We start from the raw sequence: 27,809 nt of genomic DNA on the forward strand, positions 1-27,809 counted from the left end.
CTGCATATACAGGAGACAAGCTGATTTCCTTCTTGCCCTTTTTTTTTCCCCAGGGATTTTCCGGAAATGCAAACGCAGACAGCGTGGTGTACTGTCGACTCCAGCCTTCCATCAAAGCCAAATTTCTGCGCTTCATACCTTTAGAGTGGAACCCCAAGGGCAGAATTGGAATGCGAATTGAGGTGTTTGGATGTGCATATAGTAAGTATTTGTTTATCCAACCCACTGAAATCAATATCAAAGGAGATGGCTTTAAAACTCCACTGTAAACTGACATTGACTTTTTATGTTGGGTAAAGAGATATAAAAACAGAAGTGATTTTGTGGAAAGCTTTGCATTGCGGTATGTGCCCAATATTGACTTAGTTTTCAGCTTTTTGGCTCAATCATGGATGGATGGATGGATGGATGGATGATGGGTGGATGGTTATGTGGATGAACGTGTTTGTAAATATATATATGAATTCAAACTTAATATGACACTTATTCTTTTGTGTATTGCCTATCTTGTCTGGCATTTTGCATTTATAACAATCATGAAGAAGCTGCTATCCAATTATTTTCAATGATGCATGTCTGGTAGTACTGAATGCTGAGGTAGAAGGCGCTAGCAATGCTGGTTGTGATGGTGAGGACTGGGTGTCAGCTTGGCTGGGCCAATATTCTCAGTGGTATGTCAGTTATGTAATGATGTAGTCATCCTCCATTTTGTCATCTGAAGTGACCATCCTCCATTTTTGCATTATACTCTTTTTCACATAACCTCATCTTTGGGACCTAAGTGTGTCTCTAAGTGAGAAGAGAATGTATTGACTTGAGGTTTCTGGATGATGCCAGAGTTTGTGCTTGCCTGCTAATTAAAAGATTGGTAGTATGAATCAACTCAACCACTGTTGGAAGAAAAGGCTAGACATCTGCTTCTGTAAAGATACCTGCCCAGGGAACCCAACAGGGCTCAGTGCTACACTGTAACACATGGGACCACCACGTGCCTGAATCAACTGGGCAACAATGTGTCTTGATATTATTGACTAGATCTTGACTGTCAAACATCAGAGCTTTCCCTCCCCCACTTCTATTTGATGGCTTTGTTTAGGGACCTTCCTCTGAATAAAAGAGACTGTTTCATTTAGTATATCCAGCCATCTGTTATGAAACCAAAGCATGTTATTCTCTCTAGCCTAAAAATAATATGCCATGTAATTAGCTTTTAAATCTGCGATACCCTCAGCATAAATTAATAGAAAAGGTAAAGCACTCTGCCAGAATAGAAAATTTGTTGGAAATGTTTTTACATAAAATGATAGAAACCACAGATTTCACTCACTCTCTCTTTAATGAATCATTTTATTAGATCCTTTTGTGGGGAAGGGACCTAAGAGTTATTGACAATCTAATTCAAGCCACACCATCCTGTTAGTTGCTCTTTTATTATAGGCTGACAAGTTAGTTAATATGATCCACAATTAGCAGATGAGCAGACTGAAGTTTAGAGAGAGCCAGTAATTTGCTCAGCATTTCACAGCCGGTGTCTCAGAAGAATGGGGAAACCTACCGAGGGCCAGACAATTGCACACCTCCATCCTCCCTCCAGTAAGCACTCAGTTCTTTGAGCCTCTGGTGCTGTCTCTAACACATAGTTTCCCACTCTGTGATGTAAACTGAGATAGTTCTGGGTTGCTTTATTTACACATGTCATAAAGATGTCAAGCTGCTTGCTGAAGCCATCTGAACCTCACTGGAATAGGGTTCGCTGGGTGGTGCAGACTGTTTGAAGTACCTGGCTGCTAACCAGAAGGCTGGAAGGTTAAGTGCACCTAGAGGCTCCTCAAAAGAAAATTCTGGTGATTTACTACGGAATGAGCAGCCATTGAAAGCTCTCGGGTTCTACGCCAGCGCAGTCCTACGGGAACACTCAGGAGGTCGCCCTGAGTCTGAATGGTCTCCATGGTAACTTGTTCCCATTGCTCGGGTCTCCTTTTGTATTTCCTGGGGTTCCCCAGGCCTCCCTCCATCAGGAAACATAGCCAGCACAATTTCTGTTCCTCCTGGTGCCTACAAGTGACACCAACAGAATTAGTATATATAGTCATGGTCATGACAGTCACAACACATCGCTAACAACATTGGTTTTTATGATTCCAGACACAGCAGATTTATTTGGAGAGCTTGTTAGTCTATACTTGGGACTCCACTACTAAGCAGTTTCTAATTCTTCACAGTAGACTAAGTAAATATCTTTGGATGACTGTGACTATTCCTTGCTTTGAAGATACTGAGGCAAAACCTTCAAGAGCTTGATTTTCCCAAGCCTCACAGACAGGGAGTGGCAGAGCAGAGTTTGCACACAGCTGTGCATGACTCCAGGTCCCAAGTTCAAGATCATGCTCCCTTCAATTGTTGAACCATAGGGACCACAAGTCCATGGGCAGCATGTTTATTATTAACTGACCGACAATCCAGATCAGGTGCTTCTATGATGCATTTGCTCATTTGTTTGTGGTTTGACTCACTTCAATACAATCAGCCTTTGAAAAGAAACCCCACATAAAATTGAGATTCTGGAACACACTGCCCAGACAGGCTCACTTTTCTGTGGATTGTAGAGTTGAACAAAGTGCACAATTCATGAAACCAACCAAATTCAAAGTACTCCAGATTCCTAGTTCCATTCTCTACCCATCTGTACCATTTCCTCAGAGAATAGTGTTTACCACGTCATAATAACAACGAATCGTTGTTGAGCTATGACAATCGGTCGGTCAGGTCCAGTTCTTTGCAGGTAAATACTAATTTTAGCCCTGTTGTTGGGTGCTGTCCAGTTGGTTCCAACACAAAGTGACCCTGTGCACAGAGACTGGACCACGGCCCCGTGCTGCACCGTCCTCACAGCCCAGCTGCAGCCACGGTGTCAGTCCATTTCCTGGGGGTCTTCTTTTCAGAAGACCGTCCCCTTTACCAAGCACGATGCCCCTTTCCAGAAGCTGGTTTTTCCTGATAACATGTCCCAAGTACGCAAGACTAAGCTTTGCCATCCTTGCTTCTAAGAAGCATTCTGGCTGGATTTCTTTGGAGACGAACCTGTGTGTTCTTCTGGGCGGCCGTGGTGCTTCCAATATTCTTTGCCAGCTCCATCATTCAACTGCATGAATTCTCCTTCAGTATTTCTTATTCATGGTCCGACTCTCATAAGCCTGTGAGGCCATTGAAATGCCATGGCTTGTGTTAAGTATGCATTAGTCTTCCAAGTGACAGCCTGGCTCTTCACTGCTTAAAGAGATCTCATGCAGCAGATGTACCCAATGCAATACATTGTTTGATTTCTTGACTGCTGCTCATAGATCAATGGTAAAAGTGAATTTTAGAAAAAGTAAGCATGCTACCTGCTTCATTCATGGTGTAAGTCTGTCTCCATTTGTCTCACTGGCCCGTGATTGAAGTAGCAATGGGAAATCTTAAGAATGAGGATGTATAGTAACGTAGCACAGCAGGATTCAATATGAAGCTTGTTTTTGCTGTTGTTGGGTGCCATGACCTCCTATGACAGTGATTCTTCCTTAAGTTTAGATCATTATAATAATCAACTGAATGGAAAAATGATTCTCAGAGATCACCCCAAAATAACCACAGGATGAAAGGAGTGGGTGTCTCATGGCAATGTATTTGATAATAATAAAAAATGGACTCCTCAATTACACTGCATTCTTTCACCACCATGTTGCAGCATTAGTTTGCAGAACCTTAATGTATTCAAGCATGATACTAGAGAACTGTCACGGAGGGAACGTGTCAGATAGGATTCTTTACAGGTGTTTTCTGATCCAGTCCTAATACATACATCCCTGTATGCACATGAGCATTGCCGTTTTTTATATGAGTGTGGTCGGCTGAAGGAGTTCTGTGGCTGGTTCTTCAGTTGCCAGCACAGAATTAATGGGGCCCTTGGCTTGCTCCACCCCAGAAGGACTCTAGGTACTCTCAGCACAGGTGAACACCGGAAAGATGTTTGAATCTATGTCCCCTGAGAAAGGCCCCCAGCCAAGCTCCAACTTGATTGTCTCTAGAGAAGTGGTTGCAACCCCTTTGGGGACCAAACGGCCCTTTCATAGAGGTCACCTGATTCATAACAGTAGCAAAATTACAGTTGCGAATTACTGACAAGATTAATGTATGGTTGCGGGTCACCACAATAGGAGGAACTGTATTAAAGGGTCGTGACATTAGGAAGGTTGAGAACCCTGTCCTAGAGTTTTATAATAAGGAAATGCAGTGCTGAGAGGCCAGGGCGGTCCCTCTATTGAATGACTTCCTAGGCTCATGATCTCAATCTCTCGTAAGCTTGAGGAAGGCCCAACTATTGCATCAACTCCTCTCTTCTGCCCGTGAGTTCCCACCTTCACTACTGACTCTTTCAATCCATTCATTAAAGAGTGGTGCACACTGGGCAGCTCACATCCTAGCACCTTTCCCGGGATCACACAGTCCATGTTAGATCTGGGGTTTAAATCAGATCCATCACCTTCCAAAGCCGGTGCTTTTGCTTACTGCCTGAGTCATTATTGATTCGTTTCTAAGTATTTGCTGAAGCTACTGAGAGACAACGCTGTTAGGTATTGAGTATAGGGGAAAGGCTCTAAAATATTAAAGGTTTTATTGCTAAAGATATGCAACAGCAGAGAGAATGTAGTTGTTGACTGAGTTTAAGGGCTTGAAGAACATGGAAAGTTGTATCATCAAACATTATGTATCGAAGCTTTGAATGACACCAACATAAATGCCATTATTGTTAGTGAAGACGTCTTGCTTAAATGCTCAGCTGCTAACCAAGAGGCCAGTGGTTCCAAGCTACCAGCTGCTCTGCAGAAGAATGACCACTGCTTCCTTAGCATGGCCTGTGAGCTCCCTGGATTCCCTCTGGCCTATAGCACGGTCATGGGTCAGAATCCATTCGAAAGCAATGGGTTTGGTTTGGGTTTATTGTCAGCAAGCCGACAATGATTTAGAACCTAACAACAACAAAAAGCACACGTTCAAAGGTGTCCTACTCACTGCATTACGGTCAATAAAATGTAAAATGCTATGTTTGAACACATAACTCATATATTTAAAGATTGGAATTCATGTATACCACCATGAAAGCAGGTCTTTAATGCATGATGGAACATTAAAACGCCCATGGAAAATACGGACTGAAAAGATAATAGATGTTTTACACACACTTCTTGAGGCCCTGTCCTATATACGTGTATGTTTATATGTATGCACCCACAGGAATTATTTTCCATATTTGCTGTTGATAGAGGTCTGAGCTGGTCGTGTGGACCACGCAGGGAAAGCGGCCTTTGTGAGCATCACGGAGAGTTTTAGTGTCCTCTACCCAACGACTTAGAGCGGTCACTTGTTATGAAGGAACATCAAGTGAATGGAAAATCCATATCAAAGAGCGTGTTCTGCTTTTATGTCGGTAAACTTAAAAGTTGTTTTCTGCGTCATGAAAGCGGGAGAGGCTTGGTTTTATGGGATCAAAGCGAAAGTATAAATTTCAGATGTCCTGGCCATAGCAGCTGGGGGCATGTTTATAGATGCAGAGATGTCGGTGAGGAAGGGTCTGGTGAGAGGACGGAAAAAGAAGATGTTTGCTGAGTAAGAAAAACGACCGGCCCAGAGTGTCCCCAAGAAAAGGCAACGGGGATCAATAAATAAGGGCAGAGGAGGAGACTCAGTGGGTGAAAGTGAAGTCTCTGAGGCGTCCTTCGGAAGTGGCGATTAAGCCGCGGGAGACAATGCTCTTTAATTGTGGTTGGAATTGCGGAGGCAATTGCCGTTACTAGACATTCCCAGTTCCTTTTCTCACCACTGTGGACGCATCTCATTTTTCAGTCCTCGTTCTGCCATTTTCCACAACGGAGATGCGACAAACAGGAACGCCCAGCTCCCCAGTTCCTCCGACGTGCCACCGCTCCCTGGCGCGTCCAGCCCCAGGGTACCAGCCCAGGATGGCCCTTATGCCCGCTGCCAGGTGATTCTTCCACATCCTTTTGATTCAGTGTGGACATTGCTGGGGTTGTAAAGACCTCCCTGACACCCACATTCAGGTCAAGGGCATTCCCATCCATTCCTGGAGCCCCCAATCCTGTCCCCACCAGAGAGAGGATGCACATCCTGTTATTGTTCCTGTAGTTACCGTGCTTAGTTGCTGTCAGGATCACAGCCATTCATGGCCATCTCTGGTGTGCAGAGGTAAACTGCTACACCGGGGATGGAAGGCTATGGCCTGTTGGCGGCAGATTGCCAAGCCTGACTTCTGAGACACCTCTGGGTGGGTCTGAACAGCCAGCCTTTCAGGTGGCAGCCCAGTGCTTAACCATGTGCAACACCCAGGAGCTCAACTGCATGTACCACACAGCATTGTAGCTCTGCGTACCTTAAAGGGGATTTTCCACTCCCATTAAGAGTTACGGTCTCAGAAACCAACAGGGCCGGCCCCGCTCTGTCCTTGCAGGGTCCCTAGGAGTTAGGTTCATCTCATTGGTCGTGGTCTTGGACTTTGGGTTTTTTGTGACTGGATTTTGGGATTTAGGGATGAGGGAACGAATGAAAGCAGGCGACCTCCTGCCCTTTGGTCCCCAGCCAAGTGCACTAACAGTGTGCACAGGGACTCATGCTCACCTACCATTTGTAATCTATCGCTGCCCTGGCCTGAGCTGCCCGGTATCGTCTTGTCCCCCGACTGGAGGATCTGTGGGTGTAGGATGCACTCAGTGCAGCAACACCGCCTCCCACCATAGCACTTGGCACATTAATGTCAACAACTGTTTCCTACATGGATGAATGAAGCGAAGAATCCAATTAGCCACCAGGAAAATTGAATTCTAAGTGAACATGCAAAGCTCCCCCGCGTCTCACAGGACATAGAGGCAGCCTGGTCCAAGAGGAGCAGGGTGGTGAGGGACATAGGAGAGCTCAAAGGTGATTTTCACCCAAATCATCGTAACAGCGCGTACAGCACTTGGCTGGCGTCCATGCGTGGCACACATGGTTACGCTCTTGGTGACTAATCCAGAGGTTGGTAGTTTGGACTCACCTAGATGCGCCTCAGAAGAAATGTCTGGTGATCCTTCTTCTAACATGTACAGCCAGGAAAGCCCTCCGGGGCATATTTGTGCTCTGAACCATGTGAGGGTCACCATCAGCTGAATTTGACTCAGTGACAACGGTGTGTTGCTTATATGTTTCAGATACTGTTCAGTAAATGCTCAGGCACTTTGAAAGAGCTCTGGTAGTGTTTACACCTTGGACTGCTAACCACCACGTCAGCTGTTCGAAACCCCCAGCAGCTGGGTGGGAGAAAGAGGAGGCTTTCTACCTGCGCAAAGAGTGACAACCTCAGAAACCCACGGGCACGGTTCTGTTCTGTTGTACAGAATAGACTAGAATAGTTCTATTCTTTTCACCAGAAGCGACTCAATAGAAATGTGTTGTTGAGAAGACACATTGCACGGAGTCAGGGCTGCGTTGTGGGTGATGGACAGTGCTACTAACCACAAAGTCAGCATTTTGAACCCATCAGCTGCATCACAGGAGAAAGATGCGGCTTTTTGCGTCCCTCGAGATTTGCAGTCTTGGAACCCTGAAGGGACGGTCCTCCTCGGTCCTGGGTGGTGGCAGGAGTGGGATCCATGGAAGTGGGTTTGGTGTGGTTTGGTTTGTTTTGGTTTGGTGTGGTTGGGTTGAGTTTGGCTTGGGTTGGGTTGGCTTGGGCTGGGTTGGGTTGGGTTTGGCTGGGTTGGGTTGGGTTGGGTTTGGCTGGGTTGGGTTGGGTTGGGTTGGGTTGGGTTTGACTGGGTTGGATTTGGGAAGGCACTTTGATGCTCCCCTTTGACACCCTCAGAATCCTCTCTTAGACTCTGCCAGACTTATCCTCCACATACGCTCAATGAGGCACCTGAGAGTCAGTATCGGTGTGAATTCTATGGCGTGACAACCACCGTCAATAAGCACCGGAGACTGAGATTCAGCTTACGCCCTTGGACGCTTTGGTGCAGTGTCCTTGACGTAGTAGATGCGTCCACTTGAAAAATCTATTAACAAGGTTAACACAGATTGATATTTAAGTGGCGATAACCAGGCCCATTTCCATCACCTCCTGGAGTGGGTGTCACTGGCCTGAACTCAGTCTATTAAAAGCCATGATCATAAAGTCACCTCTTCCTTGCGGTTCTACGCGGCACTTGCTTCCGTGTCTCCTTCCTGCTCATTGTATTAATTTTAGTTGCTTTGAACTTAAGAGTCCTCCTAAATCATTGTGGGCTCTCGTACACTGCCGTGCAAAAATAGTATGGCCTGTATCCTGTTGATTTCTCAAGTGCTTGATCTCTCCTCCCCGTCTCCCCGAAACCAATGCAGTCGTACGGCTCTCAAGTGGCTGTTCATCACGATGCCGCCTGATGACTTCACTACCTGCGAGTGTAACCCTGTGGGTCTGCGTCTGATTTATGCCTCGTAGACACCAGCGCTTGGGCTCGGTGTGCTTCCTTGTTTCGTAATTCACAGGGAGCCCTTTTCAAAGAAAGGGGCAATGCCATCCCCGCTGAGTGTCGGCCCTGGGTAGCACGAGTGGTGAAGGTACTGGCTGGTAACTGGAAGACCACAGGTTCCAGTCCACCCACAGGCATCTGAGACGAAAGAGCTGGTGATCTGCTTCCAACAGATGAGCCATCGGGCACTCTGTGGGCTACTGGTCTGCACACACACACACACACACACACACACACACACACACACTGAGTCACCATGAGCTAGCAGCAACTGGTTACTAGTTATAAAGGAGGACTGGGTAGACCTTTACCTTTTCTACACTTGATAAAGGCCTTTATGTTAGTTCTTCTAAGGGAGAACTCATTTCATATATATAAAATATATAAAATGTGAGAACTCATTCATATCTAAAATATATAAATTATACATATGTATATTTCAGAAAATTAATAGGTGAGTATTCTGAGCATTCTTTTTGTTTGCTAGAAGAATTCCTTCACGACCTTCAAATAAAATAAAGGTTCTATTATTCACGCCTTGGCTTTCCAGGTCATGTGTTTGCTATTCCAAGTGCGCTCTCGCTTTTAAGTTGTTCTGGTCATCTGACCGTGGCATCAATGTGATGACTCAGAGCTAAGCCCAGAGAGTCAATTTACCCCGGAAACTGATCTTTCAGGGATATGTCTCTCCCGCCTCCACATTTCCTCCAAGGGCTACCTACGGTGCATTCCCCAGTCACATTCAGTATGCAATGAGGTGAGTCACTGTCAAAGGATATGTTTCTGCAACCTATTTGTCCTCTGGCCTAAAACAGCACCAGCAACCACAACAAAACAACCTTGTACAGCTCTCTGCCTCACAGTCACTCAGGAACCCGACTCCTGGGTACAGCCCTCTAATTCTAAGCTGATGGGCTTTGGGCTGAGCCCACACCTGGCGTATTGATGGAGACTCTGGGACATTCTTCTCCGGACACAGAGCTCAAGAAACCCTGCTCTTGAACAAGTTTTGTTTTCTTAGCAACGGCCCAGGGGGGGCGAGAAGGGCATGGACTTTTCCCCTAAATTCAAGAAGTTGCAAACTTTCAGAGGCAGGAGGGGACTTCACAGGGTTGAGGGGTGCAGGGAGGACCTGGTCACACAGCAGATGAGGTGCTTGGGAGTGTAATTTGTGTGTAAAAGCCACAGAGGCAGCACACAGATGGGAGCCTTTCCACAACTGCGCTGAGATCCTTCTCCTAGGCAAGGACGGTCAACTCTCCTACTGTCCTAGACGTCATTTGGAGCCCAGCCCTGGAATGGAAGCAGAGCACTGAACCCAGGTGTGAAAAACTTCTCAGGCCTAACGGGCTTCCCCTCCAGCTGCACGCTCCTTGGAAAAGGTGCTTCCTGGCTGTTTTCTTCCCTGGTGTTCATGGAAAGCTCTGCCCAAGTCCCTGCAGCAGGAAGGACCCAGGATGGACATTTCAGCAGTGTCTCTTCGGACACCATTCCCTGCAGAATATTTGTCTGCTTTCTATTGGATGGCTCTGAATTTTCACAGGAGGTGGGTGTCTCTGAATCATGGGAATAAAGCAGATGATGACTCTTTTAAGGAGTTCTGGTGGCGTAGTGGTTAGGTGTGGGGGCTGCTAACCACAAGGTCAGCAATACGAAACCACCAGCCGCTCTGCGGAAGAAAGACTGAGAAACAGGGTTTCGACTCCAGTAAAGATTTACAGTCTCAGCAAATTCACAGGGACAGTTCTACCCTGGCCTATGGGGTCGCCATGAGTCTGCCATCGATCCAATGGCAGGGTGTTGAGTTTGCATGTTATTGTTGTTGTTTCGGTGGTCCAGCGGTTAAGTCCTTGACTTCTAATGGAACCCACACGTGGCTCCACAGAAGAAAAGATCTGGTGATTGCCTCCTGTCAACACTGCAGACTAGAAAGCCCTATGGGGCAGTTCCACTCTGTCATGTCTGTTGCTATGAGTTGAGTTGACTCTACGACCTGCAGCAGCAACAATGGCGAGTCTCACCCCAGAGTCGCAGGGAACGTTGATTGGAGAGTAAGGAGGTCCTCTGTTTGCTTGGATCCTGCTCTAAATAAGATGAGATGCAGACTTCAGAGGGGTCTCCATACCCCCAAGAAAGAGTTGAGCGCTGAGCGAGGGTCCCTGCACAGTGAACCCCCTAGACCCAAGGGAAGATGGATGGCAAGACAGGTGGAGATCACCATGGGGCCCTGGTCCTTGGATGCTGACAGGAGACAAACACCTTTCTGGCGAGCCGACAGAGAGTCAGTGGGAAGCTGGCGGGCACCCTGCAGTTGTACTTCTGGCTGCCAGCACTGTGAAAGAAAAACATTCTGCTTATTAAAAGCAGAGAGAGAGACAATGAGATGGAGGTCTTCCCCGAGGGCGAGCTAGGTCAGCAGCAATGTTGCAGGGAGTCAGCGCGAGCAGAGGACTGCTGGAGAAGGTGCCACAGACCCCACCGGGGCTGAAAACCTTTTTCGCTACATGACCTGCCCAGGACTTTGATACTCGAGAGTTTCTTCTGAGCTTCAGGAATGTATCTGCTTATTTATTTTTAATTTTAAGGAGCCCAACTTTTGGCACTTTTGTGATGACCTCTCTGCTGTGTATGCTCATGGATACGCCAAGTTTTTCAGCACGCTTTTAAAAAATCATTTTATTAGGGGCTCATACAACTCTTATCACAATCCATACATGCATCCATTGTGTAAAGCTCATCTGTACATTCATTGCCCTCCTCATTCTCAACACATTTGCTCTCCACCCAAGCCCCTGGCATCAGTCCTTATTTTTCCCCCACCCTCCCCTCTCCCCCTCATGAACCCTTGATAATTTATAAATTATTATTTTGTCATATCTTGCCCTGTCTGACGTCTCCCTTCACCCACTTTTCTGTTGTCCATCCCCCAGGGATGAGGTCACATGTAGATCCCTGTAATAGGTTCCTCCTTTGCATCCCATCCTCCCTTCACCCTCCTGGTATTGCCATTCACACCACTGGTCCTGAAGGGATTATCCGCCCTGGATTTCCTGTGTTTCCTGTTCCTATCTTTACCAGTGTACATCCTCTGGTCTAGCCAGACTTGCATGGTAGAGTTCGGATCATGCTAGTGGGGGGAGTGGGGAGGAAGCATTTAGGAACTAGAGGAAAGTTGTATGTTTCATTGTTGCTACATCACACCCTGACTGCCTCATTTCCTCCATGAGACCCTTCTGAAAGGGGATGTCCAGTGGCCTACAAATGGGCTTTGGATCTCCACTCTGCACTCTGCCCCTCATTCACTATGATGTGGTTTATTTGTTCTTTGATGTCTGATACTGATCCCTTTGACACCTTATGATCACACAGGTTGGTGTGCTTCTTCCATGTGGGCTTTGTTGCTTCTCAGCTAGATGGCCGCTTGTTTACCTTCAAGTCTTTAAGACCCCAGATGCTGTATCTTTTGATAACCGGGCACCATCAGCTTTCTTCACCATAATTGCTTATTCACATGCTTTGTCTTCAGTGGTTGTATTGGGAAGGCGAGGATCATAGAATGCCAATTTAATAGAAGAAAGTACTCTTGCATTGAGGGAGTACTTGAGTGGAGGCACAATGTCCTTCTGCTACCTGAATACTAAACCTATAAATATATGCACATAGATCTATTTCCCCATCATCATATGTAAATATATGTACATATGTACATGCCTGTATTTAGACCTCTATAAATGCCCTTTGCCTCCTAGGTCTTTCCTCTATTTCCTTTTACTTTCCTCTTATCCCACTATCATGTTCAGCCTTCATTTGGGTTTCAGTAATTCCTCTTGGTTACATTATCTTTGATCACACCCTACCAAGCTTCCTACACCCTCCTCACAACCAATTTGGATCACTTGTTCCCTTGTCCTGGGTTTGTTAACACCACTACCTTTCCCCCCACCTCCCCCTCTCCCATGTCTCCTCGGAACTGTCAGTCCCATTGTTTTCTCCTCCAAATGGCTCATCCATCCTATCTTATTTAGACAGACCTGCAGAGATAATAACATGCACAAAAACAAGACAGAGCAAAACCAAGCAACAACATACAACAAAACAACAACAAACCAATGATAAAAAACAAAACACAACAAGAAAGAAAAGTTTAGTTAGTAGTTCAAGGATCGTTTGTTGGCCTTTAGGAGTGTTTTCCAGTCCAGTCTGTTGGGGCACCATGCTCTGGCTGCAAAGTCCACCTTCGTCATTCCCTGGGTACCTCGCTGCTCCATCCCCTTGCTGTTGTTTTGTACCCCCTTAGTGTTTTGCCTCGGTATGGTGGGATCAGATTGGGCACAATTCCCACACTGTGTTTACTGTGTTGTCCCTTGTAGGACTATGGGTCAGTGAGGAACGTTGTGGGGGCTGGCCATGTGATCCTCTCTGTGGACTGGCTGCTGTAATCGGGAACATTGTCCTCAAGGCCTGGTGGGCCAGGATGTGGTCCATTCTCTCCTCCCCCTTCATCTGTTCCCGTTTGCTCTGATCAGAACTGCAGATTCAGTGCTGTCCTTTGAAATAAATTCTTCTAGGGGGAGGGGCAGGTGTCCACATAGTAGTTGGGATTGGGGCAGGCCCCTCAGACCTCTCCACTGGTTCCCTACTCGACGCTGGCATGGCACGTTACATTCAAATCTTGGAGCACTGGGTTGAAGCCTGGTCCCCCTTTCCCTGTGGAGATATAAACAATACCCTCCACTTGGGTGGGTTAGTCAGCACATTTTTAAATGCAGTTTTTGTGGTAAAATTAGGTGCCTGGGCTGATAATTGGGTGGGCTTATACTCGAGTATATACAGTATCAAATCTGTTCATTTAACTGTCTTTGCTTGGTCTCTCTCCCTGTGTCTCTTTTCAGACTCATTAACCACACATGATAACATCATCCTTAGTGGTAGCTAACACTGACTGTGAATGAGATGCCAGCAACTCTACTTAAAACCATATGCAGGATCCAGTATTTGGATAAGGTGACCAGATATCCCGCTTTTGGTCGGACAGTCCCGATTTTTAACAGTTTTACCCGCGTCCCATGGCATTTTGTAAGAAGTCCCGATTCTTGGAAAGAATGCACGACAAGCTAGGGTATACAGTTTTTGGCTGCCATGTGGCTATTTCACCAGGATATGAGTTTTATCAATGGTGTCCCGCTGGTGTCTCACTTTACCAATGTTAAAATCTGATCACCCTATATTTGGAGCAAGTTGTTTAAAGGTTCTTTGTTGTTTTTGTCAATTGGATCCCATATATCTTTAACGCCCATAATGCTCAATGCAGATATTCTTTTCTAGATTAGCTAGACGATGGCTTTATTTGAAGAAGACCTTATGGGGATACGTTTGGTTCAAGGTTTAAAGATGATCTCAGGGCAATTGTGTCAGGGATTCATCCAGCCTCCCCGGATCCAGGAAGTCTTGATTCCATGAGAAACTGAAATTCTTTTCTGTGTTTTACCCTTTCTGACCGGGACTCTTCTCTAGAATCTTTAATCAAAATGCTCGGACTAGGAGTGCTACCTAGTTCTTCTGGTCTCACCCCAGAAGGCCATCGTTCCTGGAGGCGATTAGTCACGCAGTTCATAGCTGCCTTCTCTTCCTGCCCCCCCTTCCTCTTCGTACAACTCTTATCACAATCCATCTATCCATCCATTGTGTCAAGCACTTTGTACATTTGTTTCTCGTTGTCAAAACATTTGCTTTCTACTTGAGCACTTGGTATCAGCTCCTCATTTCCCCCTCCCTCCCTGCTCTCCCTTCCCCTATGAACCCTTGATAATTTATAAATTATTATTATTTTGTCATACCTTACACCATCCAATGTCACCCTATACCCACTTCACCGCTGTCCATCCCCCAGGGAGGAGGTTATATGTAGATCCTTGTAATCTGTTCCCAAATGAAGGCTGAACATGATAGTGGGACAAGAGGAAAGTACAAAGAAATAGCGGAAAGAACTAGGAGGCAAAGGACATTTATAGAGGTCTAAATGCAGGCATGTACAGATGTAAATATATTTACATATGATGGGGGAAAGTAGATCTATGTACACAGGAAACCCTTGCAAGCTTTTAAGACCCCCAGGCACTATGCAATGGACGAGGGGGTGGAATAGACGTGCCAAACATGACATTTTAATTTAATGAACCACGGTCCCATGAAACCATGCCTCCAAGTCTCCAAAAATCAAAGTATCAAATCCCGTGGCGGTTTTAATTTCCAGTCACTTGAAAGATCAGATAGAAACCTTTGTGACCAGTGAGCTTACGTTAATGGAGAAGGGAACCACTGAGCCTGTGTGTACAACTCAAAGGATGAATCAGTGCCACTGAATGATGCACGCAGAACCGGCTGCCTCGGTGTATGTCCTGCTGTGTTTATTCTCAGCATCAACAACAAAAATGGAATAAGTCACTTTAAAGCGTGATATATATATAATTCTCAGGTGTGCTTATTATATATATATATATAATTCTCAGGTGTGCTTATTATATATATATATAATTCTCAGGTTATATATATATAATTCTCAGGTGTGCTTCTATAAATAGCACTTTTTAAAAGTGGAGCTATTATGGGAGAGTTTTCTATCTATAACATAAGCTCCCAAACATATTTGGCCATGGTCCCCTTTAGAGAAAAAGTACTTAGCCCTCCCCGCTCCCCCCAGGAATTAGAAGGGTTTGTATTTCAGCCCATACAGTGTAGATGTCGACTTTGGTCACCCCGGAACCACGTTCTAGCGGCACCCTTCTCCCCCAGGAGGGGGTCTCCCCACGCTGAGAAACATTAATCTCCACGATGAATGGGTTTCCTCTGTTAGGACAGTGCATAGCTCCACCTTACAGTTTTCTGGTAGTGACAACGTAACTCATTTTCTGCATTATTTCTAGCCCATTTCTCAAAGGTGGTTGTTAGCAAGTGCGTGCAAGCTGTGATGTAAATTTCCACATTGGTTCATTCTCCAAGACCCGGTTGTCTTGTTTCCGTGCCTCTTTGATCCAGGTGAGCCCCTGGTGCTTTCTCCAGAGCGCTCGGCCATCCACGGCCACTGGGCTCCTTAGCTTTGTCATCAGCGCATTCCTTCCTGAAGGGCAAAGCGAGAAGATGCGGGGAGGAACGTCTGGGCATCTTGAAGTAGAACATTCTAGCAGTCACTCTAGTTTATGGGGACACGATGTACGAGGTGAAGAGTGTGGTGGTGGGAGGGTTACCGATGGCAAGGTGCCTGGGTCCCAGGTCTCCAGACCGTTGAGATATTGAGAGCTGAGAGTCTTTTTCTAAGAACTATGGATAAAATGACACCCAGTCGCCCAGGCAGTCTATCCGTAGGCGATCTATCTCTGGGCCACCTGATAAACATATGTGTTCCCGTGTTCCATCATGCCTGGCGTCATGGAGTGCACACTCCCTGATGGCAGGGACCCTGTTTGCTTGGATCATTCATCTATCTCAGGATCCAACAGAGAGCTTCACACGTGGTGGTGATGGCGGTGGCGGTGGTGGTGGTGGCGGCAGTGGCAGCAATGGTGGTGGGGGTGGGGTGTCATTGGTGGTGGTGGCAGCGGTGATGATGGTGGCAGTGGCAACAGTGGTGGTGGGGGTGTTATTGGTGGTGGTGGCGGTGGAGAAGGGAGGAAACATTACGAAATGACTGCACCACACTGTAAAGTGGTTCACTTGTGAAGTCAGTGGACAATAGGTCACGGCGAGAGAAAGGCAAGTAGCTCCAGTGTGTGGGATGGAGGGGTGTGTTATTGCCTCGGGCATCAATTATCTGCTACATTTTCCAAGACCTCGTTTTGCTCATGGAAATATCCCAGGTACAAAAGCGCCAGGGGCCGCGCAAGAGGAGCATCGCTATTGCAGCGTAATGACAGGAGGAAAAAGGAGATAGCAGGCTAAAGTTAACGCGGACCAAGCCTTTATTGGGAGAAAATTTCCTCGCTGGCTAATTTCCAAAATAGACTTTATCAAAAGTAAAATCATTATGGTGATGATCGTCTCGAAGCGATACATTAACTCAGAGATAACTGCGTGACTCCAAACGTATCAACACTCAAAGCCTGTCTTATTGGAATTCGCCTTAATTTATTGTAATCTCATAATCACAGAACACATTATTTGTGTTTGACACAGAGCTGTTTTAAGCGTGTACATCCATCCCCGTATCTAACAAGGAGCAACGGTTCGCATGGCTACAGAATGCAATGTTTATTCATGTGCACTTGGTGAATGTGTTCCTCATATGCACATTAACAAGATGTGCGAAAAATCAAACCTCGACATCGTCCCCCAAAACATAGCTGCATGAAGTAGACGGCATTATTTTTTTCTAAGGGGAGGGGCGGGGTCTGCGGCCATGGTGGATAAGGTGGTTTGGATTAAATGGGAAGGATAATCAGATGAAGTGCATCCTGGGGCATAAGTAGTCGTGATAATTCTGCCAATGGAATGAGGTGAGCGTACTCTAGTGTCCTTCTGTGGACTGGGGGAGCCGGCGAACTGGGGGGGAAACAGCTTTGTGTTTTATTGGGCTTTCCTCAACCCTTCATTTATTACACAAATGCACTTTCAAGGGCAGGGTAATCACTTTGAAAAAATATTAATTTGTCTTTGATTGGTGAAGTGGAGAAAACACTGGTGAACAATCAGAGGCTGATCAACTCTCTTTTGTGTCTCTTGTTTGGAGCGCCCCTGATTTTGACAGATGGACTGGTAGAACATAGCATCTTTTTTCCCCCCGATGAACTGAATAAAAGTGATCTTGACAATGAGTGGATAAGACATTGTCAGAAAACTGAAAAAAAAAAACACCCCAGTGTCACAGCTATGACCCAAAGGCTGCCGAACAGATCTTATGCTATCAAGTCAATGTCTTCCCAGCACGGCCCTGGAAACACAGAGACGAGCTGGCCCTTACTTGCCACTACTTAGCCCAGCTCTGCCCTGGAAACACAGAGACGAGCTGGCCCTTACTTGCCACTACTTAGCCCAGCTCTGCCCTGGAAATACAGAGACTAGCTGACCCTTACTTACCACTACTTAGCCCAGCTCTGCCCTGGAAATACAGAGACGAGCTGGCCCTTACTTACCACTACTTAGCCCAGCTCTGCCCTGGAAACACAGAGACGAGCTGGCCCTTACTTACCACTACTTAGCCCAGCTCTGCCCTGGAAATACAGAGACTAGCTGACCCTTACTTACCACTACTTAGCCCAGCTCTGCCCTGGAAATACAGAGACTAGCTGACCCTTACTTACCACTACGTAGCCCAGCTCTGCCCTGGAAACACAGAGACGAGCTGGCCCTTACTTACCACTACGTAGCCCAGCTCTGCCCTGGATATACAGAGACGAGCTGGCCCTTACTTACCACTACGTAGCCCAGCTCTGCCCTGGAAACACAGAGACGAGCTGGCCCTTGCATACCACTACGTAGCCCAAGTGAAAGGAAAGAAACCAGAGGTCAGTGGAATAGATACTCGACGGAGCATTACGCACTTGATGCAGTACTCCATGCAGCTAAGGTTGGTGTGTGCATTTTCGGGCACAGTTGGTGCAAAAGAAAGAGCCCTGGGAATACAGAGACACCGTGGCCAAGTTCTTGGCTGCTAACCAGAAAGGTTGCAGTTCAAGCCCACCAGCCACTTGGAAGGATAAAGATGTGGCAATCGTTTCCATGATGATCACAGCCTAGGGAACCCCGTGGGACAGTCCTGCTCTGCCTTACAGGGTCATGATGAGTGACTATGACCACCTCAGGGCTCATTCTCCTCCGAGAGGATTGGCCAGAGCTGGCCTGGATGGAAGAGTGTGGGAGAGTCTGTGTAACTGTATTTGTGCTGAACATGCTTTTGTAGAAGATGATTTATTTTTGGAATGCTTTATATCTATCTATCTATCTATCTATCTATCTATCTATCTATCTATCTATCTATCTATGTCTCTAGGATCAGAGGTGGTGGAACTTGATGGACAAAGCTCCCTGCTCTACAGATTTGATGAAAAGCCCCTGAGCCCAATCAAAGATATTATTTCTTTGAAATTTAAAACCATGCAGAGTGATGGGGTTCTGCTCCACAGAGGGGGCCAGAGTGGAGACCACCTCACACTGGAATTAAGAAGAGGAAGGCTCTTTTTACTCATTAATTCAGGTAAAACTACTGAGAGAGGTGCCCTGGAATAAGACGGCTTGGTTGTCGTTTTGACAATTCTGTACTTTTACAACTTGTTTTTAGCAGCTGCAATGCATTATTTTCAAATCCACAGATTGCATGTGCATTTATACGTGTGTATATCGATACATTTTTGTACGCATAGACACCTGTACATATAAAATGAGATTTTATATAGACATGGTTCATAGTGTGCACCTCGGACAAGCCCCTCCTTGTCTCCTCACACAGCCCAGCTAGAGCTGCGTTGCCATTTTCCAGGCTCTTGATGGAAGGGATGGGTCATAGAAAGATAGTAGGGAGCACAAATAATGAGGTTTTAACAAAAGGAAATTTTACATAGAAAATGAGCATGCAGTGAGTCGCACCATTACCAAAAATTAACAGTGGGAGAAGTGGGGACGAGGTGGAAAGGGTACTTTATGCAAACCTCAGATGAAGTCACACTGTCCTTGTGGAGGGCAGCACATGGAAGGGGACTGCCATGGTTATGTGGGATGCTGATCCACAAAAAGGAAACTTTTGTTTATTTTTTTAATTCTTTAATAAGGAAATCATGGTGCCATTTTTTTCTCTCTCTCTTCTAAGGTGAAGCCCCATCAGCCTCCACTCAGACGCTGGTCAACCTCTCCCTGGGCAGCCTGCTGGATGACCAGCACTGGCACGCAGTGCTTGTCCAGAGCACTGGCCAACAAGGCAACTTCACCGTGGATGAGCACAGGCACCACTTCCAAGTTCAGGGAGAGACCAACTACTTGGATCTCCATTCTGAGGTGTGATGACTACATTTCATTCCTACTGGTCTTATGGTGTGCGGGTGGCAGATAAGGCGCCTCGGTGTATGAGAGCTTGCCTGTCAACCAAAAGATCGGTGGCTGAAACCCACCAGCCACTCTGAGGGAGGAAGATGAGGCTCTCTGCTCTCTTCCAGGATGACAGAGTTGAAACCCTAAGGGGCTGGCCTCCTCTGTCTGGCGGGTTGCTTTGCGTCAGAATTGACTAGAGAGCAATAGTTTGCTTTTTCTTGTTTGGTTTTAGAATCTCTCCAAAGATAATTCATTCTGGACAAGTTCCCTTTCTGGTCGCCTATTTGGTGGAAATGGGAAAATCTGTGAAGCGTAGCAGGGTTGGCCATTAATAAGACCAGGTCTGCAACTTAAGCACACTAGTTTACTACGCTGGGTCCCACCTGTCGGTACCTAGAATGTGTAGTCATAGTACGTCACCTGTGGGAGAACTGACTCTATGAAGGGTAAAGAGGGGCATCGTATGCATTCTTTGTGTGCCAGGGGATCCCTGGCTAGTGTCAATTCATCGGTAGACTCTAGCAACAAACAAATCGATTAATTAACCACCGATTCAAATGCACAAGTATTAATGCATGCCAGAAATGAATATAAAGTAAAATGCCTTTATAACGGGTTACATGACTAAGTGGATCAGGATTTACCATGGAGCTTAAGATGTATTGTTCTTTCTCAACCAGTATCAATACCTAAGCCAAGCTTGATGAGCAGCCCGGGGGTCTATTGGCTTCTGACCACGAGGTCAGCGGTTCGACAGCACCAGTCCCTCTACAGAAGGAAGATGAGTCTTTATAATCCCATAAAGATCTGAAGTCTCAGTAACCCAGCGGGGCAGTTCTATACTGTCCTACAGGGTCTCTATGAATCAGAATCAACTAGATCAGCGGTTCTCAACCTGGGGTCATCCGATTCATAACAGTTGCAAAGTTATATTGATGCATTAGCAACGAAAATAATTTCATGGTTGGGGGGGGGGGCGCTCACCACAACACGAGGAGCTATATGAAAGGGTTGCGGCATTAGGAAGGTTGAGAACCCCTGAACTAGATGGTAGTGTGTAAGTAAGGATCATAGAAGCAGGGTGTTTGTCAATTTGCTTTAAGTCACTCAGCTTTTCCCAAGCTTCCACTTAACATGGACAATATGACAGTGGAAAGCAAACAAGAAAACGAATGAACACACCTGGCCACTGAGTCAATTCTGACTCACCGTGACCCCATGTAGGGTTTCTGAGACGGTGAATCTTTACCGCCACAGCTCGCCTCATTCTTTTCCCGTGGTTAGCCATCCAATCCTTACCCAAAGCACCACCAGGATGATGAAACATCAATCCATTCATGACGATTACAGTAATACTTGCTAATCACAAATATTGAAGCAGATTTTCAGAAAATCACGAAATAGTATTATTAATGCCACCTTTCTTTCTAAGATCAGCTTCGGAGGGATTTCAGCACCTGGACCACCCGTGTCCTTCGCTCAGAAAAACTTCCATGGGTGTTTAGAAAATCTCTATTACAATGGAGTGGATATCATTGACTTGGCCAAGCGTGGGAAACCACAGATCATCACAATGGTAAGAGGGTCCCCGTGGGGAGGAATGAGTGAACCTACCTCGTATTATCACACAGTGAGATAGCGCCACTTTGAGACCCATTCTTTAAAAAAAAAAAATTCTCTCCAATTGGCAGCCTGCATATAAGGAATTAATTCCACCCCAATAAATGAGAATCCAGAGGGCATGATCATTTTTGAGGAAATAAAGCCCATTTCTATTTACAGTGGGTATTTTAATCTTGTTGGGATATTATTAAGCTCAGGAGACAAATGTATTCTGCGCTGTAATTCCCTTAACGAGGTATTCCCTGCCAAACTCACAAGGGTAGACCAAGATCTGGGAATCAGAGAACACCCGTGCACATTAGAGAGAATGGGAAAGAAAACCCCGTGTTTTGCTATGGTCGTTCAGATGGAGCCCCTGTGGTGTAGTGGTTAGTCATTGGGCTTTGATCCACATGATCTGTAGTTCTAAACACCAGCATCTCCGTGGGAGAAAGAGAGGGCTTTCTACTCCTTCCTGTAAATAGTTACAGACTCGGAAACCCACAGGGGGTTGCTATGAGTCAGCATTGACTTGATGGCAGTGAGTTTATGGTCATTCATAAAAAATCGAAGAAAAAGCTTAATAAGCGGACACAACATTGAGTCTGCCAGCCTGCCTGCACAGCTGGCAGCGTGGGTCAGGCCGTATCACATGCTAACGTGAAATTCAGCAGAAGGGAAACAACTCCGTCCGTTCCTGGACCTCTCAGGAAAGCAGCGCCAAGACGAAAACCGAGGGTTCATTTTCTGACCTGGGTCTTCACCAAGTCCCTGGGGCTGCATTTGACTGTTAACCAAAGAGATTTAACATTCAATTCCACCTAGAAAGGTCTGGCAACCGACTTCCAAAATACCAGCCACTGACAAGCCCAAAGAGCTCAGTTCTACTCGGACACATACATGATCATCCTGAGTCGCGTGTTTTCATCTTCAGGGCTGTCAGAGATCTGGAAACAGGAAGACCTGGGGCGGGAAGCTAGCAGGACGCAGGAATAGTCCCCGGTCCTGCGGGAAGCACAGATGCGTGTAGACCTGCTGGAGTTTGTGGGGAATCTAGGCAGCCCAGTGTTTCCCGTCTGTGGGGCAAGCTTGTGAGAGATGCTGCTTGCCGTTCCTCCTGGGGAAAAGCCCCTTGTGTGCGTCTCTAGCCACAGCCTTAGAAGTGTGCCTGGGCTTGCTGCTGCTCAGTAGGGCCGACAGTTGGGGAGAACACAAGCTCATAAAAACCCAAGGGAACCCGGTGGCACAGTGGGCTACCCACAGAACCACTAGCCATGCGGTCAGTGGTTCAAACCCACCAGTCACTCCACAGCAGAGAGAGGAGGCTACCTAGTCTCATAAAGATTTCCAATTTGGGAAATCCAAAGGGGCTCGTCTCCTCTGTTCTGTGGGGAACCTATGAGTCAGACTCATCCTTCACAGTCAGAATCACAAAGAGCCCCTGGGAGGTTCGTGGCCCGGGTATCACCCTGATTTCCAAGCATCAGTCAGAGCCAACTTGGGGATCGCAAAGCGAACCCATAGATCCCTCTGAATATACTTCTTTCCCTGTTTAAATTCCAAATATGTAAATTTAAGCTCCTGTTGTTCCAACAAATCCCAAAGCACATTATGAGAAAAATGTGTTGTTTACGAAGTATTTCATTCCTAATTCCATGTGTGAATTGATAGTATTTTTATGAGCATGCCATCCGGAAAGATTTTAAAATAGATTTTTTTTTAATAAAAGGGAGAATGGTTTGAAAGGAAAATAAACACATTACAGAAAGGAGTGTGTGTGTATTACATTAGCAACCGCATTTCCGGGAGGTTCTTACACAACTAACGCTCATTCTGCCTTGGCAAGGGGAGATGCTACTTTGGAGGGTAACAGGCAGCTGTCCACAAAGAAGCATAAGATCAAACTGCAGCTGGAGCAATGTTTCCATCTTTACAAGGTTTGATGGTCTTCAGATGGCCTTTCCATTAGGGGTCAGTGCGGTTTGCTCTTCAGCGTTTGTTAATTTCCTTCGCCTGGACACGGTATCTGTTCACAATGAGAGCAACCTCCCCTTTTTCACAGAATCTCAAGATGGCCAATTTTGTTCTTGTTGTTGTTTGACCCAGATTGGGATCATCTGATGCCAGCAGAGCTGATTTCGTTGAGTTTTCCAATCTATAGCTGATAGGTTTGTGAAAGGTCATTTTAGTTAAGAAACAACACAAAAAAAGAAGCCTATACGTATTTATCTTCATTGATGAAGCATCATGAGGACATAATTACTGATTTTGGAAGAATTCACATCACACAGTTGAGCTAAATCCTTAAATCGGTGTCTTTCCCCAGTAGCAAACTATTTTCTCCCAGATCCGGTATTTTTGTGGCTGAACTCATGCTTCTGTACATTTACTGCGAGGCCAAACTTTGTGTAAATTTGATGTCACAGGACAAAACAATAATAAGGACAAAAAGGTGTTCAAAGAGGGAAAGGAAGGACATGGGGAAACGGACAGACCTTTTGTAGACAAGCAAGACCCGAGGATCAGAAAACCTATAAAACCGCTCCCACTCTCGAGTGGTCGGGTGCATTGGGCAAAACCCAATGAGAACTCACCTGAGTATTTAACCATTGAACCTGTGAAAAACCAAAAGGTATATAAAACCAGTTCCTGGCACAGACGAGGGAAATGTGTAGGATTTTACCTAGTGTTGGAAATGTACAGTATTATCATTTTTTGTTGGGCAAACCATCCGAGAGTACTTGTTAAAAACCTATGGGTACAAGTCATTTTATATCAAAGCCCTCTGCATGAAGAAACAGGTGGCGTATTTATTGCAACTCTGGGGAGAGAGATGAAACCTGGAGTGAGTATCCCTCCTTGGAGAAATGACGTGATAGCAATGAGATCTTTCACAGAATAGAGTATTACCTACACAGTAAAAAGGATGCATATCAGTACATCTCATTGAGGCCTTCCTCTTTTTTAATGCCCCTTTACCTTACCGAGCATGGGGTCCTTCGCCAGGAACTGGTCTTCCCTGACAACATGCCCAACGTATGGAAGACGAAATCTCTCCATCCTTGCCTCTCCAGAGCACTCTGGCCATGCTTCCTCCAAAATGGACTGCTTTGTCCTTTGGGCAGTCCATAGTACTTTCGATTCTCTTCTCCAGCACCACAATTCAAACGTCTTGATTCCTCTTTGGTCGTCCTTATTCAGTGTCCAACTTTCACTTGCCTATGAGGCAATAGAAAATACCATGGCTTGGGTCAGGCATGCCTTAGGCCTCAAAGTACCTCTTTGCTACAGCTCATTTACCTAATACAACTTGTCTTTTGATCTCTTGACTGCTGCTTCCATGATCATTGATTGTGGATCCAAGCAAACCAAATGTCAATCTTTTACCCATTTATCACAATGCTCCCTCTTGGTCCAGTTGTGTGAGTTTTTGATTTCTTTATATGGAATTGTAATCTATCCTGAAGACTGCAGTCCTTGATCTTCCTCAGCAAAGGTTTCAGGCCCTCCTCACAAGCAAGCTCGTGTCTTCTGCATCGCGCAGATTGTCAGTAAGCCTGCTTCCGATCCTGCTGCCACATTCTTCTCCATATAACACAGCTTCTCCGATGATTCGCTCCCTGCCAATGAGTAAAGCCTAGCTCTTCCCTTTGTAAAGCATGTAATTCTAATCCTGGAGGTAAATGCATTTAGACTTACATTTATTTCTGTGTATGCCTAATCATAAGCACATAAAGAATGGGATCTGGTGGCACTGTGGGTTAAGCAGTGAGTGGTGAGCCTCACCTTCTGTGACTCAATCTCACCAGCCACTCTAGGGGAGAAAGATGAAGCTGCGTGTTCGCCTTGAAGACTTATGGTCTCAGAAAGCCTGGGTCGGTTTGCTATGAGTCAGCAATATCAACTTGATGGCCGTGAGCTTTGGGTTTATGGACCTAAGATTCGAGGAGGGTGGACAAAAATATGCGGACATAATCGTCATTCGTATTGATCCTGATTGCTTGGGTCGGTGGAAGGCCGAAGCTGATAAGCAGGTGTGAGCAGAAAGGAAGGGCCAAGTAGAACCTGGAAAAAAGGAGCTGGCTTAAATACATCTTTATCAGATTCAATTGCCGTGAGCTGCACGCCTTGCATTGAGGTGGAGAAAATGGGAGCACAGATGTCAGCCAGAATCCCTCAGAAGAGATTCGCCCGGCCACACTGTCACCACAGAGCCTGGAGGATCTTGAAGATCAGTGGCCTTGTCATGCTTCTTGCAAGGTCCGTATTGTGATTGTGGTTGACGTAAGGATGATTTGCAGTGATACAACCGCCTTGGTGAAGATTCGCAATCCCCTTGTGCCTGTGACGTGTGCCTCACCCGGTGTGTCTTTTCTTGTGCTTGTTTCTCAGGGCAACGTGTCTTTTTCCTGTTCACAACCACAGCCGGTGCCTGTGACTTTCCAGAGCGCCAGGAGCTTCTTGGCACTGCCAGGCACTGCGGGAGAGGATGCGGTTTCTGTCGCTTTTCAATTCCGAACTTGGAACGAGCAGGGACGCCTGCTCTCCATGGACCTGGTCTCGGGAGGCCTCTTGCTGGTCCTTCAGGATGGGAGACTTAGCTTGAGCCTCTTCCAGCCGGGGAGACTACCAAGTGACCTCACAGCAGGTAAGCCAGCAACCCCCTCGGGCCAAGCATCCGGACTTGGACCATTTCAGCATCTCTGTGGCCCTGCTCCCCAAAACTTCCCAGTGAATGCAAAATGCAATACGTTCATCATTGAGCTAATGAGGTGATCTATATCCTTCCTTAAAGGAACATGGTCCTTAATTTCCTTTTCAGTTGGGCTCCAACCCTACCTTTTCTTATTAACCAGAATGGCAAGGTCGGGATGGACAAACAGTTCTGACACGGAGGGCAATGTGGTTCCTCAAATGTCCTGACCTAACTCCCCCGGTCTGGCCAGATCACGCAGGCCCCCGGATTGCTAAGTCTCCCGCAGGCCTCAGACCCTGACTCATGTTCGGGGGGTCTCCAGAGCCCCGGTATGTCTGAGCAAGTATATGCAGATCTGGAGTTTGCCTCTAACTCCCGTCTGAAATAAAGTGTCTGCTGGAGAGAACATGTGTACAACTCATAGGCTTTTCGAGCTATTTACGGATCGGGAAGGGGGCTGGTGTGACTGCTGGACGAGATCTTTGAAGTTCAGCCAAAGCCCAAGAGGATTCTAGCCACAGACATGCAAGCGTCCAGTTAGCTACACCCGAAGGGGAGAGGGCAGGATTTCAGACTTGTTCTCCACATATTTGGGATGAAAGGGGAATTATGAGCTAGCTACAACTAGCAGGTGGGTCTTAATGGCTTGGCTAAGGTTTGGATTTGGGGAAGATAAGGCATTTACAGGAACCAGTCTGAAGTGTTGCTTTGCTGACTTGGAGCGGGTAGCATAAATGGCCATTGAGTGGGTCTTGACTTGTGGTGCCCCTCCCCCCACCCATGTGTAATAGAATAGAACTGCCCCCATAGGGTTGTCTTGGCTGGAGTATGAATGCACCGCAGGGGAAAGAGAGGCTGCCTCCTCCCATCTTGGTTTACAAAGGCCCGGGGCTTTCAGAAAGTGCATGGAAAAACTCCGTCATGTTTTAATTTCATGAACATTTGCAAGCCCTCTCATCTGTTCCTATTACTTGAGCTCTCATCTGAACGGGTTCTAATATTTGTCTGGTTCCCGAAATAATGGGTCCAATTAAAAACTCCTCAGCACATGTTAATTTTCTCTTTGCATGAGTCATCAATTTGTCTTATGGAGACCCCCGTATCTGTAACATTTGAAAGAGCCTTCCTGATTCAGTGCACGATAAACCCCCCAAATCCATGTCATTAAACCACAACCAACATGCCTGGAATTGGATTTTTTTCCCCCCAATAATTTTGAGCCCTCAGGAGGGGAGACTATGCGGAGACTTGTCTCTGTTTTGCACTCACTGCCCTGCTGTATGTGTAAAGAGATGTGGAAAAATATATATTCTGCTGATGATAGACACTTGACAAATGATTGACTTATCAAGAAACATGCCGTTGCGCATCCGCTGACGACCGGGGCTCATGTTCAGTTCTGAGTGTGGCAGGGCAGAGGAGGATTTGACTCATTCGTCTTTCACGAGCTTGATGTCTTTGAACAAATTGCTTACCATGTCGAGCTCCCTGCGTCCTTTGGCACGTGAAGACGGCATTGCCTGCGCTGAGATCTTACACCATGGTGGAGGTGGCTTTTTTCTCTTCTTTTCTTTTTGTGACAGCAGAATCCTCCCCTATTGCGGGTGCCCTTCCCTTGCGCTCGTTTCTAACCCCTTGAAAAGGAACCTGAGATGTGTGAATTTGTTTGTTTGTTATTGTCATCGGGCATGCTTCAAAATCATGCTCAGTTGGCCTCAAATGGCTAATTGGCCTTCTTGAGTAGGAACAGATGGTGACCAATCTGTTTTGAACTCACTCGGAGGAAGGAAGTGGGAGAGGTGGGGGGCACCCCATGTGCTGTTGTTCTACAGGCTGGCTGCTAAAGAGAGGGTGGAGCTTCTAAGTGGCTGGTTTTATTTTCAAGATTAGTGTTGGAGTGGAATACATCAGGGCCCAGGAAGATGGAAAGAGGAGCTGGGTGTCGCTGAGCGCCTGAGACA

At 46.3% G+C, this 27,809-nt stretch overlaps 1 protein-coding gene across 6 annotated transcripts in view; it reads left to right on the plus strand.

Moving 5' to 3' along the window:
* The window catches only part of CNTNAP4 (contactin associated protein family member 4), a 251,585-nt gene that overhangs the window by 106,908 nt on the left and 116,868 nt on the right, over positions 1-27,809 (plus strand). For 5 of the 6 annotated variants that reach the window (XM_075536445.1, XM_075536447.1, XM_075536453.1 and 2 more), the window contains exons 3-7: positions 54-201; positions 18,520-18,723; positions 19,333-19,517; positions 20,983-21,126; positions 25,545-25,800. In XM_075536445.1, the coding sequence (XP_075392560.1) occupies positions 54-201; positions 18,520-18,723; positions 19,333-19,517; positions 20,983-21,126; positions 25,545-25,800 (937 nt within the window). The remainder of the gene's footprint in view (positions 1-53; positions 202-18,519; positions 18,724-19,332; positions 19,518-20,982; positions 21,127-25,544; positions 25,801-27,809) is intronic. The other variant, XM_075536448.1, reaches the window with a different exon arrangement.

This window comes from Tenrec ecaudatus, chromosome 18 (genome assembly GCF_050624435.1).
Source record: "Tenrec ecaudatus isolate mTenEca1 chromosome 18, mTenEca1.hap1, whole genome shotgun sequence".
NCBI classification, from domain to species: Eukaryota; Metazoa; Chordata; class Mammalia; order Afrosoricida; family Tenrecidae; genus Tenrec; species Tenrec ecaudatus.